This window comes from Berghia stephanieae, chromosome 5 (genome assembly GCF_034508935.2).
Source record: "Berghia stephanieae isolate SIO BIC M18660-M18661 chromosome 5, UCSD_Bste_1.3, whole genome shotgun sequence".
Classification (NCBI taxonomy): Eukaryota; Metazoa; Mollusca; class Gastropoda; order Nudibranchia; family Aeolidiidae; genus Berghia; species Berghia stephanieae.
In genome coordinates, this window is record NC_088364.1 from 49,128,034 (window position 1) to 49,146,742 (window position 18,709).

Here is an 18,709-nt window from a genome sequence, read left to right on the forward strand (position 1 = left end):
GCATAACCTTTATAAGAAAATATAATCATACATATTTAATGAATTACTTCCCTTTTGTAATTTCAAATTATTATTATTATTATTATTATTATTATTATTATTATTATTATTATTATTATTATTATATTATTATTATTATTATTATTATTATTATTATTATTATTATTATTATTATTTATTATTATTATTATTATTATTATTATTATTATTATTATTATTATTTATTATTATTATTTATTATTATTATTATTATTATTATATATTATTATAATTATATATTATTATTATATTATTATATAATATTATAATTATAATAATATAATATATATATAATAAAAATAATTATATATATATATATAATAATATAAATATAATAATATAATAATTATAATTATATATATAAAATAATAAATATAATATATTATACGACGACAATAACCAGAAAAGTAGGCCTAGGGTTCGAGTCCCTCTCTGACAGGCGCACAATTGAATCCTTAGAAAATACTCTTTACACCCATTCTCTCGCGATTCCTTGCCATATACCTATTAAAATCATTTTTATTCTTATCATCATCATCATCATCATCATCTTCGTCGTCGCCGTACCTCGTAAAAATGTTTGTTTTGTGTCGTTTTAAATTCCTCGCAGGAGCTGACTCAGAGATTCCTCCACGTTTGACAAGGAATCGAACTGTTGTACCTCGTCTTATGGTTACAGACGACACTATAGGCGACTGGTTACCTGATTAGTTTGGATAGCGTTTTGTTTCGTTTTTATTTTGTTTATTTGTTTGTTGTTTTTGTTGTAATTTTTGTTGTTTTTTTTTTTTTTGTTTGTTTTTTTTATGTTGTTATATTTTGTCTGTGTTTTTTTTTCTCTCATTGTCTGTTCGGCGGTTTTGTTTAGTTTTTGTTTTGTTTGCTTTTTTTGTTTTTGTTTGTTTGGTTTGTTTTTTTTTTTGGTCTGAAATTATTTGTTTGTTTTTTTCCCCAATCTTCTCCTTATTTTGCTTCTCTTTTCTTACGACGCGTTGCTTGTTTTCTACTCCTATTTTAATTATCACTGAAATCTTGGACATATGGAGTATTTGAGTCAAACCAGAGTTCATCTAGATCTCATTCTTATAGCGAAACTTCAACAGATTTATGTTGAAAGGGTTGGAGGCAGGATTGGATTATTTTGATCAGTACTGATCCGCAACCCATTCCAGCTCGTGTCAGGGTCCACGTAGGGCATTCTTCCCCGCCCGCCTCCTGGGCAACGGTTGGAGTATTCCGAAAGGAACTTTCTAACCGGCTGATGACACGAGTTTCTATGTGTCTGAGGTGACGGATGAAGGGAGGAATCAACCGCCGTGGCCAGATTGCCCTAGTTCACGCAATAAGCTGTGCTAGCCCCATGACGCTGGTGGGGTGAAGGGAAACTGTCACTCTACAAAGATACCCTCCTGGACTCCCAGCCTAGACACCATTAATGGGTGGACAGAGCTCATAGCCTTGGAAAGCAGTCTGTCTAGGAGAAGGAAAACTCCAACTTCAAACCACCACTGCCTTGTGGATCTGGGAAGACGAAAGGCTATGGAATCACATCCAGAGAATAAAGAACCGCTGAAGTCGGAGTCGCAGAGCCGAAAGGCGCAAATAGTCTGGAGAGGGAAACCAACCCAAAAATTAATGTGACACGCATCCTCCTCACAATGATGGACAACAAAACTGTTGAAAGGGTTAAATTGAGATATTATACATATTTTGAAACCAACATGTGGGGGTCAAGGGTCATAAAAGAAAAAGAAGGTAAACACTCGTCATGGCGAGACTTACATCTTATCTCTCATCCCATCCATTCCAGAGAATTATTATTCTCACGCGTCATTGCACATTGCTTGGTGCCAACCGTGTCAAGTTACATCTTCAAGGTTGTAACAACGTTAACTCCAAGAAACTGGAAAAATGGTTTAAGATAACACACTAGAACATCGAAGGCCATTACACTAACATATCAGGAACCCGAGTTAATATACTTTATACTTTTACCACCCCACTCACCCCATGGCCATTTGCTTAGTAAGCACGCGTATAACATTCCGGTAGTTTTCATCAATCCACAACCCGATGCCATGTCAGAATACATTAACAACTACTGTATTTTGAAAAGCCATCGCTTTAATAATAATAATAATAATAATAATAATAATAATAATAATAATAATAATAATAATAATAATAATGATGATGATGATGATGATGATGATGATGATGATGATAATAATAATAATGATAATAATGTTGATGATGATGATGATAATGATGACGTTTATAATAATAATAATAATAATAATAATAATAATAATAATAATAATAATAATGATAATAATAATAATAATAATAATAATAATAATAATAATAATAATAATAATAATGATAATAATAATAATAATAATAATAATAATAATAATAATAATAGATAATAATAATAATAATAATAATAATAATAATAATAATAATAATAATAATAATAATGATGATGATGATGAGGATGATGATGATGATGATGATAATAATAATAATAATAATCATCATCTTCTTCTTCTTCATTATCAATATAATCGTCATCATTATCATAATCATTAACAACAACATTGTCCTCGCCATCATTATGTCGGTTTGTATTAATATTAATTTCATAGTTTTTTAAAAAGATGTTCCATTGCTCGTTGGCAAAATCTTAACACGGGCTGTACCAAGGCATACATAGAAGGCCTTGGCTGCGCGCTTTGTGCACTTAACTCAGTTCACATCGGCTGTACGGAACAATCAATGTAAAGCTGCGCGAAAATGAATCGTTTGAGTCAACGACTGATAGGGTTACCCGTAATTTCATTTTTAAAAAAAGACGATTTGCAAGTCATTCGTAGGTATATCAATCTGTATAATAGTTATTCTAATTTGTGATTTGCCATATTTCTAAGCTCGTTGTTAACATGGGCTGTAGCTTTGTGTACTTACTTTTGTGAGTACACGGAGGCTGTAGGGAACACTTGTATCCCCCCGATCCTTTTTAAAAAAAGAGAATAGGCCTAGATAGATAGAGTAAAAAAAAAAAAAATATATATATTTATTCGTCACAAAAATAATGAAAAAACAGCGTGACGTAATTTCTGTCTTAACTCACACGTCAACTATAAATAGCACTCATTGCTGGAATCTCCAATAGGACAGGACTCATTACTAAAATAGGAGGACATTTACAAAATTATGGAAACATTATCAAAAGTTGTACGGATCAATTACTTCAGTTGAAGGATCATTATTAATTTTTGACTCTAAGATATTAAAATATTGGATGAAAATTGCATTTATTGTCGTACATTTAATAGTATTTCCTTTATTATTGCAAAACTTAAAGGCTTTCTATCCTTTTATGGACGAGTTCATTTACTATAAATATCCATCCAATGAAAAGCTAAGTAAAAATAAGGAACGGAGGAAAGAAAGTTGGCACTCTCTCCCTCAATGAAAAACAGAGTAGGTAGATCTCTGGGATCTCCTCTTCTTTCAGTTCGCAGTTTTCTCAAGCCCCGACCGAGGGTCGTCACAAAAATCATTAAATTCTTGAGTTTTACCTGTTTATAGCTTGTGAAATTTATATATTCATTACCGTCCTCTATTATATTCACAGTCAAAGGTTATATTGTGTAGTGTTGGGATCTGGAACTGGATCTCAGTCTAACTCATCGCAAACAGATTCTAATAGTTGTGTCAACAGAAAAACAGCATCAACACACACTCCATAGTCACTGACTCGCTCACCAGTTAGTCATCTTCATCTCTAACCAGAGCACTGTCAGGTGGAACTTGAGACTGAAATTGTTATCATTTTTTTTTGTTTTTGTTTATAAAAAATACAGAAAGTATTCAGATTAATTAGAGACCTTGTTTTAATTCCTTGTCAAATCCTTTTTTTTTTTGTGGGACAACTTCAACTACCGAGACTAAAAACCACAATTGAAATTGCCACACAATGGAATTTAACAGATTGAACATAACGACTCTTCTTCTATGTTTACATCAAATAATTGAAGGTAAGTCCAATTGCCAATGTTACTACTATAGACTATTGTCCACTGTGGAAATCTACCTCTTGCTGTGTTGCATTAGTCTTGTCAGTCGGGGTTCGAATTTATATTCAATTTCAATCAATCACAATCCTAACCAGGCCCTGCCTCCTCAGCAGGCAGATGACAGATGGGAAATTTAAGTACACCATTAATACTTAATAATTTATATTTTCAAATCACATTTTATGCGCTTTCAGGATATGATATAAAAGGGTGTTAGTATATTCAATACAAAAAAAAAACAAAACAAAATAGACATAAATTCTAGACTAGTCTCTTTACATTTCGACTGCTAGGCCAGTCAAGGCCAAGGCCATATATTAATAATAATATTATCACAATAATCACTGAACTACTATTTTTCGTAGTGTTGCTCTAGCAGTGGAACTTTAAATTTTAATGCTCGTGTAGATCACATTACCACCATATTATTATCGTCATCATTATCACTTGAATTTTTTAATATAGCGAAATATAAACATGTTCAAAGCACTTTACAAAGGGACCCTGACCAACAGCAACACATAACATGTAGAACGAGGCATGACAGCTGTCTGTCTCTGGACAGAGACAACACTTGATGGCCAGGTCCTCATTTTACACCTGAGTATGGTGAGAGAAAGTGAGTAAAGAGCCTTTTCAAAGGACTCAACTATGCGCTGAGCGAGGCTCAAACCCAAGACCTTCTGATCCGAAAGCGAATGTCATACCACAAGACCACATAGCTGCACCTCATAATGACTTATATAACTGCGACAGAGGTGCATCCCAATAAACTTAACCCTGGGGTCAGGTCTGTTTGAAATTTTGAATGAATTTGTTGATTAAACAAAAAAAAAAAAACATGTCCTCTTTTGTATTGTTATCATAATTAATTGGGGAAATGAGCTGAGAAAATAGATTCCTTGCTTTATTGAGTGTACATCTTTTTCGGGCAAACCTCTCTAACAGTAACAGTAAGACATGTTAAACCTCTCTAACAATAACAGTAACAGTAAGATATGTTAAGTCCGGATTTAAGTCCATATATAAAATTTCAATTAAAAAAAAAAATATTGACTTCTCTTTAATTTTGAACTGATTTATTGATTGAAAAAGTTGTTTTTTATAAATAGTAATATCACAGTGAAAATAATCAGGGTAAACATGAGCTGAAAAAATTGGTTGTTGCTTTTTAAGGAAACGTCACCTTGACGCACACCTCTCTATATTTTATCCGGAGGACTGTCAGCTGGTCAAATCAAAATTGAGATCAAGGTAGACTGGAAGATTGGTCCATAAAGTGGCTGGACATTAAATATTGTTTATAATTATAATTATTTACTTTTTCACAAAAAAGGTAATTTGGGGAAAGAAAATCAGAAGATAATTAACAATTAATCTGTATATATGTGTTTGTCCAATCAAAACACCGGATTTGTGACTCATCCTCAAACCCTGGTTGTTTTAAAAAAACAACAAATGAATGAAGCTGACGTTTAATTTAGCAATCACTGCTGACATTTACTGAAATAATGAAACTCAGACTGTTTACATCAATTCAAAGGGCGTGGCTAAGGTTATTTTCACTACATTTATTCTTTAAAGGGTGAGGTAGGATTGATAATAATAGGGTTAGAATTACACGACTGCAAAAGTGTTAATTCAACAAAACAGGATGAACGAAACACTACAGACGAATCTGATAATGTGATAGTGGTGTTGTTAAGGTGAATAAACAAAAACATTGGCGGGGCAGGAAATAGTATGCTCCTTTGTAAGGAAGCATGAATTAAAATAGAACAATAGAGGTCTAGATATTTGTAAATGGTGCGCAATCAATTAAGTCAATTATAAAAAAAAAGGGGGGGGGGGGGGGGGGGGGGGGCACACCACTTAAACAACATAGGAATTACAGAGAGACAAAACTGATAGTTAAGCTGAACACCCTGTCACCTCACAGCATGAACTCGAGACTGGACCTTATTATGAATTATACTACCGTTATCTCTTGCCCTTTCGACTTCCCCGGCCAGCCATCCATCGTATATTCCTCAAATTGCATGCTAGTGTATCATTACTTACTATGACTACTACTACTACTACTACTACTACTACTACTACTACTACTACTACTACTACTACTACTACTATTTCTGCTACTAAAAGTAGTTCTTCTAAAGTAGGTACTACTGTTGCTTCTGCTGCTGCTACTTCACTTATGATAATATTAATACCTACATCTCTCTCTCTCTCTCTCTCTCTCTCTCTCTCTCTCTCTCTCTCTCTCTCTCTCTCTCTCTCTCTCTCTCTCTCTCTCTCTCTGTCTGTCTTTCTCGGGGAATTGATAATTGTCTTTCCAGGGTCAGAAATTCACTCGTTTGGGTACTTGGGTCTGGAGATGGTCGGCCGGGTATTTGTTCAGGTCTTCTACAACCTCTGTTACATCATCATCATCACCACTATTGCTTCTTCCATCACACATCATCACTACCTCCACCACTGCAACCACCTGCACCACATCATTCATCATCACCCCAGCAGTCACTAATAACTCAACCACCATTATCACCATCATCAACATGATCGCTACCACCTCTAACTCTTCCATCATTACCACCACCGCCACATCATCATCATCGTCACCATCATTATCACCACCACTACTACAACCACCACCACATCATCATTGCTACGTCCACTACTACAACCCCCAACATCACTTCATCACCTTTCACCACACCGATGACTATGCACATTACTATTTGACATCTGACATCCTTTTTAAAATTTGATAGTCTTTCCTTCTTTCGTGGAATTTATTGGTCAGTAAATATATCTTAAAAAGGTCTGGACTTTTTTTCTACTGAAGTTCAGGGACACCCTCCCGCCTCTCTCTCTCTCTCTCTCTCTCTCTCTCTCTCTCTCTCTCTCTCTCTCTCTCTCTCTCTCTCTCATTTCAATTACAAATTTAGCGATTGATGTTGTAGGGATTTTTATTGTTGAGAATGTTCAGAGGACAAAGTAAATGATTATGATCACTGATTTGTCATCTTTCACCAATTTTGTTGAGCAATACTAGAATGAGGCGTCGTTTAACGTTGGCACCTCTTGGACGAGATCCAAGAATTCCTGTTTGTATTCGTTAGAATTTCAGCGTAGCTGTGACGTCAACACAATCGTGTTATTGTCTTGGGTGAGTTTTAGTTGTTGTTGTTTTTTGTTTTTTGTTATTTGAATTTTGCTTTAAAGTTGGAATGCTTTCGTTATAGCGAGAGTGGGACAGACCAAATAAGAATAAAAGAGAAAGACATCACAAGGGCTTACTATTGTTATAGAGCATACATTTCAATAAACGTGTCTGCTGAATATAAATATTAACATTGGTTAGAACACGGCGAGTATGGTGTTTGTGCGCGTGTTTGTGTGTTTGTGTGTGAGAGAGAGAGAGAGTGAGAGAGAGAGAGAGAGAGAGAGGGAGGGGGGGGGGGGGATAAACGGAGTTTTAATATAAGGCTGATGTTAACATTTTCAGCAGTGCGGTTTTGGTAAAATTGTGTTGACTGAATGTTGTGTCTGCTGTCAACATTTTAAAAATTACAGTATTATATAATCGCCATTTTCCTGTCATTTATTTTTTCTGCCTCATCATGAATTACATACATTACTAGTTGGGATGAAATAGTCGATTTTAATTATATACCAATATAAGCATTCTATTATCAGAAACTTTTGCCTATCGGGCCAGATTGCTTAAATTGATGGCAATGCACAGACGTTTGTTTTTCATATAGTTCACAGTCCAAGGCCCAAGGGTAGGCTACTCTGACATTGCCAACAATGTATGCGGATTCTTTCAAGATTGAGTTATCAGAGGTCGAATGATATCTACAATAGCAGCACAGCATGAGTGGGTCAAAGTGTGTCTGTTCACGAAGGCCGAAACAACCAGTTGTAAAAGGCTTATGTGTCGCCTTAATTTTCTTTCGTTCCTTTTCTTAAATTTGTTTCCTGACACTAACGGATATTATAAGAATGCTTTAAAAAGAAAAGCCTAGTCTCGGACGCGAGGTGGTGATAAGTGCGGCATTAGGTACATGAACATTTTGTACAGTAATAGATGCTGGAATGATAATTGTTGCATATAGTAACGCATTTTAGCACGGTGTGCCAGGAGGGGGGGGGGGGGGGGGGCATAATTTGTGCATGTTTAATATAATAATACATTGTTAATATGTCCTGTACGCCGATATCTCTCATTGTGTAATCAATTTTTGATGTCTCAGTCTGTCTTTACTGGCAATATACTCTCTTTTCCTGGATTATTGGAACTGTGACAAGTGTGTGGGCGTGAGTTGATCCACGTCCTTGCTTTAATCAATGCGGGTTACTGGTGTGAGTAATGTTAACAGTTAACAGGAATGCACATGCATTGCTTTAGGCGGGACATTAACGCGCGACAGGAATGTTGGCTAAACGTGGGGGGGGGGGGGGGGGGGGGGGGGCGCTGTCATATAGAGTGATATGATAGTATAGGTAGAAGCCCATTATGTATGTGCACGCGGTGATTTGATAATTAGGTTGCATGAATGATATGGAAGGATGAGAAGAGAGAGAGATAAGGGGGGGGGGGGTGATGATGATTAACGTTGCTTTAATTCATCAATTATGCCAAAATGCAGTTGAAACAGCGCCAAAGTTGCATCACATCGATGCGATTCTCTCTGCACGATGAGTTATGCAAGATAGCAGCGATGATTAAAACTTAAATCCAATGTTTTATGATTCGGGGTTGGGGTGATCTTTGAGGTGAGAACGTGTGTGTGTGTGTGTGTGTGTGTGTGTGAATGGGACGACGATGCCGGTGAATTGTTTGCTTTAATAATATTATCTCAAGAGATATTGTCTAGAATGTTTTTTAGGACATGCTAAGTACTCGGATGTTATCACTTTGACAAAGTGGCTATCTAATCGTGTTTGAATGATTAAATATATAAAAAAAGCTATAATGCATGAAATTGTCTCTTATCAAGAGTGACTCATCATTATTCATGCCGTCTTAGATTCTCTTTGTTTTGAGAAGTAAAGTCATGTTTCATAAAAATCATTTTCATGAGATAAAATTATAAAAATTAACGAAACAATATCAATACGTTTTAAAATTTAATTTAATTGGGGGGGGGGGGGCGGGGGGTGCTTGTGAAATTTTATCTTGGTAATCTTTATGCGTTTATATGATCCATGCGTTCCCCTTTTTTCAGATGGGTTTTTCACAAAGGCGGCACTCTTTAGATTTCTATTAGATTACCACCTGTGAAACATGCAAAGAAATAGGACCTTGATAATTATTTCGGTAGCCTACTGACTAATCGCAACACCCCCCCCCCCCCCCCCCCCACACACACACACACTTCAATATCGCGATTGTTATGATCCTCGAGATATCGCTTGAGACCATTTCCCACTACGATCGTCATTTGCCAAATCCTGAATCTCATTATTACCTTTGATACCGCATCGGCTAGAGTAAACATCTACCACTATTTATCATATTATAATGCAATGGATTCCAGCACGCGGTGGCCATTCCAGACTCACAAGGAATGCATAATTTAGCCCGTCCACTCCAAATTATGATATTTGTCCTAGGACATCTATCCCACGAGAGCACCTAACAATGCCCATGAAATCAACCCACCCAATCCAGACACCATACAGAAAAAGACGGAATGGTGCCATTTGTAAACGTAACTAGACTACACCGTTCTGATAAAATACGATTATTATCATTATTATTAACGATGTCTACAAATGACCGGTTTCGCACTTGTCGAGGCTTCTAACTTTTATGCTTTAATCAGTGAACTGCCGTACCATGGGAGGACACGTATTTAAAAATTTGCCCAGAAAACTCATCCCTCAAATATCGATTGATTGAAATGTCCCTCATCCTGGCAGAAAAAGAACTCATAGGACCTGGGGAGTCATACTTTTTAAATCTCTCATCTTATTTCTCTTCTGTTTTTAGATTTTAAATATTTGTTTTTAAAAAATATAAAAACCCCAAGGACCAGTTGACCAGGACATTATCAAGATTCCCCTTGCTCTAAAAAGACACAAATAACTGCTAGTTATTTGGTTAAGACGTGGTCATTCGTAAATAACCTCCGACCAGGTCTTAATTAGATCCAAATACCTTTGGATGGACAGAGAGTAGAACGGGGAAGGGGGGGGGGGTGTATTTGTGACTTGGATTTATAAAAAATATCTATATATTCGTGCTGTATCAAATTGTATGGCTCGCATATCTGTCCTAAGATCGTTAGATAATTGGATGCTGTTACCATCCGCTTTCGTTTATATTTTGGCTCTTTCGAAATATATCCCCCCCCCCCCCCCTTTCCCCATCTCCACTCGCCACGGACTCATCAGATATTTGGCATCGATACAACCCACAAATTCCCCATTGACTGACTCACGCGTCATAACCGACTGCCGCTAACCTTGATGTTAGTATAATAATAACAACCACTCACTCACTAGCTCTGACTCGACCGACTGTGCGCGTGCATAAATATATTATTATTATTATTATTATTATTATTATTATTATTATTATTATTATTATTATTATTATTATTATTATTATTATTATTATTATTATTATTATTATTATTATTATTTCTAGAAAGCGGCTTCTCTAAAGTTGAGATTATACGCATTGCGCAATTCATTACGTTTCTTGAATCGCACATCTGGGGATTAATTTTGATAATGCATTGTTTTTATCTTTCCTTCCATTTACATATGCACATAGAGGAAATTCTCATTAGAACGCTCACTGGTTCACTTATTCCTGATTGTATTTGAAGTTGAAGGGGCACTTGCATCCAGTCATTCGAAATTCATGGTTCATTTGAGATAATGCTATTTAGAGCAAGAAGAAGAAGGAGGAGGAGGAGGGGGAGGAAGAGAAGAAGAAGAATGAGGGGGAGGAAAAGAAGAAGAAGAATGAGGGGGAGGAAGAGAAGAAGAAGAATGAGGGGGAGGAAAAGAAGAAGAAGAATGAGGGGGAGGAAGAGAAGAAGAAGAATGAAGGGGAGGAGGAGAGGAAAAAGAAGAATGATGAGGATGAAGAAGAGGAGAAATAGAGGGAGATGGTAGAGAACAATGTGAAGAAGGAAGATAAAGATGTAAGGAGGAGCAACACCAGTAGGAGGAAAAGAGTAGCTTAGGAAGGTGGAAAAGGAGAGAGAGAGAGAGAGAGAGAGAGAGAGAGAGAGAGAGAGAGAGAGAGAGAGAGAGAGAGAGAGGGGGGGGGGTGTCAGGTGCCTAATACTTTCGAGATGGGAGAAAAGGACACGAGTGTTGGTGGGGAGAGGTTGTGTGCTCTTTGTTTTTTTCCGCTAATCTTCACTGGTTGCGGTTTGTCATCGATACCGGACGTGTCCTTCAAAGAGAAGAAACCTGTTGATGATACTAATGGAAGGATGAGTCATCATTGTGTGGTTGGGACGATGACGAGATTGTGTGTGTGTGTGTGTGTGTGGGGGGGGGGGGGGGTTAAATCGATTGATTTGTGATGATTGTCCATAAAGCGAGATAGTGTATCTATTTGCTTAGTCATATAAATTAACGAAATAATATTATATAATTGAAATTAAAACGTAGCTCAAGGTAACAGAGGCCCACGTACACATTCTCACTGTACATCAATAAATGAATGAATAGATAAATACTTAGATAAATAACGAAATAGGTGTATCTATACATTTTCAAGGCGTTAAACATATATACAATGCACTTCACATTGTCATTTCGATAACCCTGACGGGCAGGTCATACAACAGTATTTTAATTTCCTGCCGTACAAATCACTCCAGAAGCGGCCTTTTGTGCTCCCACTTTTATCCGTTACTGATAATGAACGTTTTTTAGTATTGTTCGTTAATGTAATGTGTAATAAAAATGCTTTACTCAGGGACACTTAGGACTAGTTCGACATACGCTGAAAATTAATTGTTAGTTGATGAAGATATAGACTTACTATTATACTTACTTTTATGATTATGTTTTTATTTATTGCTGTATTTATTTTTCTACTAATTTATTATAGTAAACTGAATTTGGCATTCATCAGGTCAGTGCGCAATAATCTCTCGACTGCATTCATCCGTTATATTTTTTATTTTCATATTCTTTCGTAAAAGACAGGGTTGAAAGTTTTTGACAGTGAGGGTCGTTTTAATCGACCAATATGTATTTGATGGACGAGTTTTCGGGCCAAAATGTTAAAGATGCGCGCGCGCGCGTGTGTGTGTGTGTGTGTGTGTGTGTGAGGGAGAGAGAGAGAGAGAGTACGAGAGAGCGTGGTCATGTTGGTGCGTGAGTGGTAGGATAGATTATGCCTACTCTGCATTGCCCTCACTTATATCGGAGTATAAACAAACACACATGACTTATCGATTAATAGATAACTTTGGCATTTAATATTTATGGGGACCTTTTTTTGATGAGGCGATGTTATAGAAGGGAAGAAATTAAGTTTAAAATATCGCATTTACTTAATCATGATCTAAGAGTGCTGTAATTGATATTTCTCAGCGGGCAAAACACACAATTTAACGAATTGACGGTGAGTGTTTTTTTGTTTTTTTTTTGACACTTGTACGTTTTTAAAAAAAATCTCTAACAAAGGCGAATTTGTTTGAATCAAATGGAAAAACAGGGAGGCGGGGTGGATGTTCCAATTTTTATTTTTTACGGCTGTTCCCGATAAATTACTGTTAAGAAGCATCGAGTGGTCCTTACTCAGGGACCTGGATAAAGGTGTTAGCACATCTCATTTGCACTGATTAGGGGAGTTAAGTCTTAATACTTTTTTCAGCTTTATTAAGCTTCATTACTCGTTAGTTTTGGAGTGATCGGTTTTGGATAATTTGTTACGATAGTTTCGATTTATAATTGGACGACAATCAGGTAAAAAATTTTTAAAAATTTGAAAATTGTCAAACTTGATTTAACAAACGCACACATATATATTTACGTACGCACGGCGAGAACGCGAACTTACAGATAGCAAGATAGATAGGAAGGTAGGGGAGGGGAGAGAGAGAGAGAGAGAGAGAGAGAGAGAGAGAGAGAGAGAGAGAGAGAGAGAGAGAGAGAGAGAGAGAGAGAGAGAGAGTTGTTGATTGTTCTATACCGGATATCCGTCGTATTTCGAGCTCTTGTCATCAGTAATATATCTATATAGAAATGTGGTGACTTAACTTATGCAAGTACAGGTGACAAGTCAGTAAATAAAATATAATATTATACAAAAGAAAAGAAGAGACATTGTTCAGCCCTTGAAGAAGGATCGGATGAACACACACAAGTGCATTGAAACTCAAGTGCAATATAATTAATACATAGAGGGGTCTAATTCATTTTGGTCCTACCAAGGAATGGCCTGCCTTCTTATCATTGTAGTTGACATTAGGAATGGCGCACTTATCCGTTTGAAGTATACGCATTGTGCGTCAACCACATCTACTACGTAATGGAGCTCTTTTCCTTTGTGGCGTGATGGCAGAATTTGAGAGAAATTATATATATATCCGTACGATCCTTTCATTAATACATTGCTTTATTTCTCTCTCTCTCTCTCTCTCTCTCTCTCTCTCTCTCTCTCTCTCTCTCTCTCTCTCTCTCTCTCTCTCTCTCTTTCTCGTCGTCCTGCACCTTCCTCGCCCTCTTCCTCATCCCGCTAATTGTCGTCGTTCTTCTTCTTCTTCTTCTTCTTCTTCTTCTTCTTCTTCTTCTTCTTCTTCTTCTTCTTCTTCTTCGTCGTCGTCGTCTTCGTCTTCTTCTTCTTTTTCTTCTTTCACCATCAACACCTCCTGCTCCTCATCCTACCTCCACGACCACCGGTTATGTGTATTGTTTTGTCTCAGTTGCTAATTCCTAGGATGATATCCTTAGCCCACCTTGTCCCGTCCTGTTTAAGAAGTCAAACGTGCTGTGGCAAAACTTTTTTCTCTTCCTCGTTTGGCCATAATAAAAATACACTGTAAAACAAAACTGCGAATATCGGTCGATTGAAATGACCCTCATCTTGTCAAAAGTCTTAAACCAGTGATTTCAAAGACCTTAAAGTGTGACAAGAGTCACCCAACTCATAAAAAACCCAACCAGAACAAAAACAAAACAAAATTAAAACAAAACAAACAAAAAAAAACAAACAAACAAACAAAAATGAAATAAACAACAAAAATCAAAAACAGAAAAGCTAAAAACAAACCAATAAACAAACAAAACAAACAAACAAAACAAAAGAACAAAGACAGAACACAAAATTCTAATATAATGTAAACAACCATTTTCACGTAGTCAGTGTGACTTGCTTGCAGGTGTAAATAAATAAATGTGTATGCATGTGGCAGCCGGGGGGGGGGGGGGGGGGGGGGGGGGGGGGGGGGGGGGGGATAGACAACATTGGATGTGATGTTAAGTGATATAACAATAGTATACTCTTTAAGTTTGAGGCGATCTCTTTGTGGCAATGGATTTAATGTCAGAACTATTGTTTATTTATTCGGAGCACCCATTTGATCTACCTTTTCTGCAATCCCTTTCTAACTCGCAATATTAAAGGTCAATAACATATTATCACAGGGACCGTTGTAGTTATTTGGTGTATTATTATTAGTCTGCCATATTGCAATCCTTTGTTAATGCTAGCCGTGTGTACTATAATATTATTGTCTATTATGTTGGTTCCAACGTTGGCGAGCCGGTGAACTTTAAGGTTCAATTACTCGTATATTATATAGATCTAAAGGTTGGTGTTCGAATTCTCTTTCATACCACACTTGTAAAGGGACCAACGATGCTGAAGAAGTACTAATTTACTGATCTGGGCTCATTGTTTTGGAAGTACTCTCAAAGCAATACAAAATAAAGTGCCCATTACAACAGTGTTAAAACGAGCCCATAATTGCGTTCCGTTTTCAGACATGCGCACGACGACTTTGAACAATCCGTTGTTATCTCCTATAAAGATTTCTACTGTATTACGGCCTGGGTCGTCTTCACGATCATTTAATATACGTTTCATTTTATTAGTTTTTACTGTATTCATTTACTATGTGAAACCTGAAATTTTCTCTTCTCTATTTTTATTACTCTCTGAGCTTTCAACTTGGTTGTTTTAAATACGAGGTCATTTTGAACTTGGTAATAAGAGGTAGAAAGGGGAAAGAAGGGCGGGGGAACTTTGCCTTGATAATGAGGACACAACAACAACAACCCGACGCATATTCAACATTAACGTCCCACGCAGCTGTCAGTCTGTATAGTGTTAAAAATGAAAACAACAGGAAGTTTGGGAATGAAATGAGGGGGAGAAAAGCTTGTTTGACTGCGGTTTACGAAGGGTAAAGACCGAAGGTGTTGTTTGCGTTTTACTATCGTCACTACCGCATGAAATAAATAATTATAATAGATACTGGTACGTTATATTTAAAAACAAAAAGATTTAGGTGTAGATAGTGGTTTTTAAAATTATAACATATTTTTATGGCGAAGCTCAATTTTATGTTAGCTGTTCATACGAGTTTTTAAGGACAATTTCTCAACAGATCGTAAAGAGAAAATAAAATAATTTTCAATTTCCTAACAATCAGGGTTAATAAAACGAACCTTTCGGGCTTACCTTTTCCCTCCATCTCCTTCCCTAAAAACAAACGTTTTATTGTGCATTGACTACAGACTGGTTTGAGCCCAGGTCTTTTTTTACACCATCATTTGGGGCTCGATTGCTCAGTAGAGGACAAGGAATTGGCATTGATCCCGGGGCAAAGTCGAGATTTTTTTCTTTCTGACCATCCAACTGTGTTGAGTAGCTCTAGCTTTGTAAGAGTAAGAGCTTGCAGAAAGTACTTTACGGATGGACTTGTGTCGTATCCAAACGGCAGCAAACATTTGCTACTGTTTAGTTCTACAGAAACAATTGATGAATTTCGGTCTCGTGGGTCTTATTTCATACTTTTTTTTTTGAACCATTGCGATAGGAGGACCAGTCGGCCGTCAAAGTTTGAGCCTAAAACTTTCGTTTAAAAAATTCCTTTTCGTGTCCACCCCTAGACAATCTCGTTTTTATTCTCTTCATCGGGCGTTAAAAGGTCTTTTTACTTTTTGTTTGCTTTTGTTGTTTTAAAACAAACCCTATTAATTTAATCCATCGTCCATTTTCTTCATCATGTCCGACTTCAGACGATCATGGACGTATCTCTTTTGCCAGCTCGACAAGAGGTCAAAAGTTGTCGGACACGTTTTGGAACTTATTCATCTCGTTGTTTTTTTGTCGCTTGTGACAATACAAATGAGTACCGTTACACCATCTTTTACAAATTCATTCTATAATAAATGGGGTGTTATGCAGTGTGCTGTGCCGACTGCTTTAATTTATCTCACGCCCTCATGTAGTTAGATATGTAGGTGGATAGGCATGCAGGTAGGCAGCCAGGCAGAGAGAGAGAGAGAGAGAGAGAGAGAGGAGAGAGAGAGGAGAGAGAAGAGAGAGAAGAGAGAGAGAGAGAAGAGAGAGAGAGAGAGAGAGAGAGAGAGAGAGAGAGAGAGAGAGAGAGAGAGAGAGAGAGAGAGGAGAGAGAGAGAGAGAAGAGAGAGGAGAGAGAGAGAGAGAAGAGAGAGAGAGAGAGGGAGAGAGAGAGAAGAGAGAGAGAGAGAGAGAGAGAGAGAGAGAGAGAGAGAGAGAGAGAGAGAGAGAGAGAGAGAGAGAGAGAGAGAGAGAGAGAGAGAGAGAGAGAGAGAGAGAGAGAGAGAGAGAGAGAGGAGAGAGAGAGAGAGAGAGAGAGAGAGAGAGAGAGAGAGAGAGAGAGAGAGAGAGAGAGAGAGAGAGAGAGAGAGAGAGAGAGAGAGAGAGAGAGAGAGAAGAGGAGAGAAGAGAGAGAGAGAGAAGAGAGAGAGAGAGAGAGAGAGAGAGAGAGAGAGTGTGTGTGTGTGTTTGGTCAATAGCAACATCAATATCGGCCGTTTGTGCACTGAATATCATTTCTAACGTCGTTTTATGCTTAATTAAACGTTATTGGTCAAATGAGGGTTTGAGCATAGACGTCGATTGGACATGAAAAAGAATTTGTTTTGTTCAAAACTTGTATATTACTCATTGTATGCAGCGTGCAACTCTACAATGTTGTTCATCTCTTTATCATTTTTGGTTGATTCGATCCGATTGTTGTGACAATACAATTAGAAACAGATTCCTCATTCATTACCTCTAAATTTGAAAGAATGTATAGATAGTATGCGCTTGGCTAAAAACATCACAACATTGAAACCGGGAGGATTACAGACCAACACACAAAACTATGTGTAACCTTGAACGTTTATAGTCAGGTTAATACAGTTTAGTAAGAATTACTCATAAACGCGGATGGCAAAAAGCAATAACAAAGACCTGAATGACGTCAACTTCATGCTATCTATAGCATTTTTTACATATGTAAAAACCAAGGTTCACATATTCGCAGGTCTGATAACCGAACGCTATTATGGGTTTAATTTAACATTGTTGTAATGATTATATTTTGCGTCGGTTTGATGGTGTCTATTTATTACAATAATGTGCCCATGACAATTCGGGTTATCAGACCTGCAAATAGGTATACGTCGGTAAAAAAACAAACAAACCCAGATGCAATGAGTTCAAAGTTCATTGCTTGTCGTATCTAGCTGTCTGGCCCACTTATCTTCTTTGTCTTCCTCTTTACAAGAACTATTGTCAAATTATGGCCAGCCACTCCTTGGGGTTGGTTTATGCCCGGTGAACCGAAGTCTTTGTGGCAGTGTTGTTATGACTTGGGCATTATATTATAATATACCCAAGTGTATGTTACCACTGCCAGTAGTCGGTCTACTCTGTGGGTTAGTCAAGTAATTCGATACCGTTATCATCTGAAAGTATCGTTGATACGTCGCTACATGCATTCATTCACTTTCAGTTATACTTTTTTGGAAATGACCAAAAATGTGCTTTAATCAGTTGGCTGATAGCAATGTTGGCAACATTAATACTTTACCACCCCCCCCCCCCCTTTCGGTAGAGGAACAAAATTGTCTGACCCTTTATAAGATTTTGGTATAACCTTAACCTTGTTGTTTGTGTTTGCAGACCTGTGGAAATTTAAAAATTGGTATTTTTTTAGGACATTAAAATTGTAGTCGCTATAGTTAATGTTAAAAATCAACAATTTCCCCCCACAAAGAAAAAAAAAAAAAAAAAACACTTCAAAATCCTTAAAATGATGTATCTAGTCTGGCATAAAATCTCTCTTTCAACACTTTCAATACGTTTTACTGACGTAAGAGATGCTCGTGAACTTCAGATATTGGAGCCAAAATTTCGTAATTTTAGGAATGTTTCGAAATATAGTCAGGTATTTGTGTGTGTGTTGTGTGTGTGTGTCACTATGTGTGTGTGTGTTTTGTGTGACTTGTGTAATATTGTATGTGTATACATGTAAGTATAACGTTTTAAACAATTGTAAAGGTTGTTTGTCAATAATTGCATATATCGGTGTTGGGTTTAGTTATTCCACCCCCCCCCC

The 18,709-nt window shown here is 36.8% G+C and overlaps 1 protein-coding gene across 2 annotated transcripts in view; it reads left to right on the forward strand.

Moving 5' to 3' along the window:
• Positions 1-3,500: 3,500 nt before the first annotated feature.
• LOC144973101 (uncharacterized) overlaps positions 3,501-18,709 on the forward strand; it is a 37,518-nt gene continuing 22,309 nt past the window's right edge. For both annotated transcript variants that reach the window (XM_078915135.1, XM_078915136.1), the window contains exon 1: positions 3,501-4,082. In XM_078915135.1, coding sequence (XP_078771261.1) covers positions 4,022-4,082 — 61 coding nt within the window. In that variant the 5' untranslated portion in view covers positions 3,501-4,021. The remainder of the gene's footprint in view (positions 4,083-18,709) is intronic.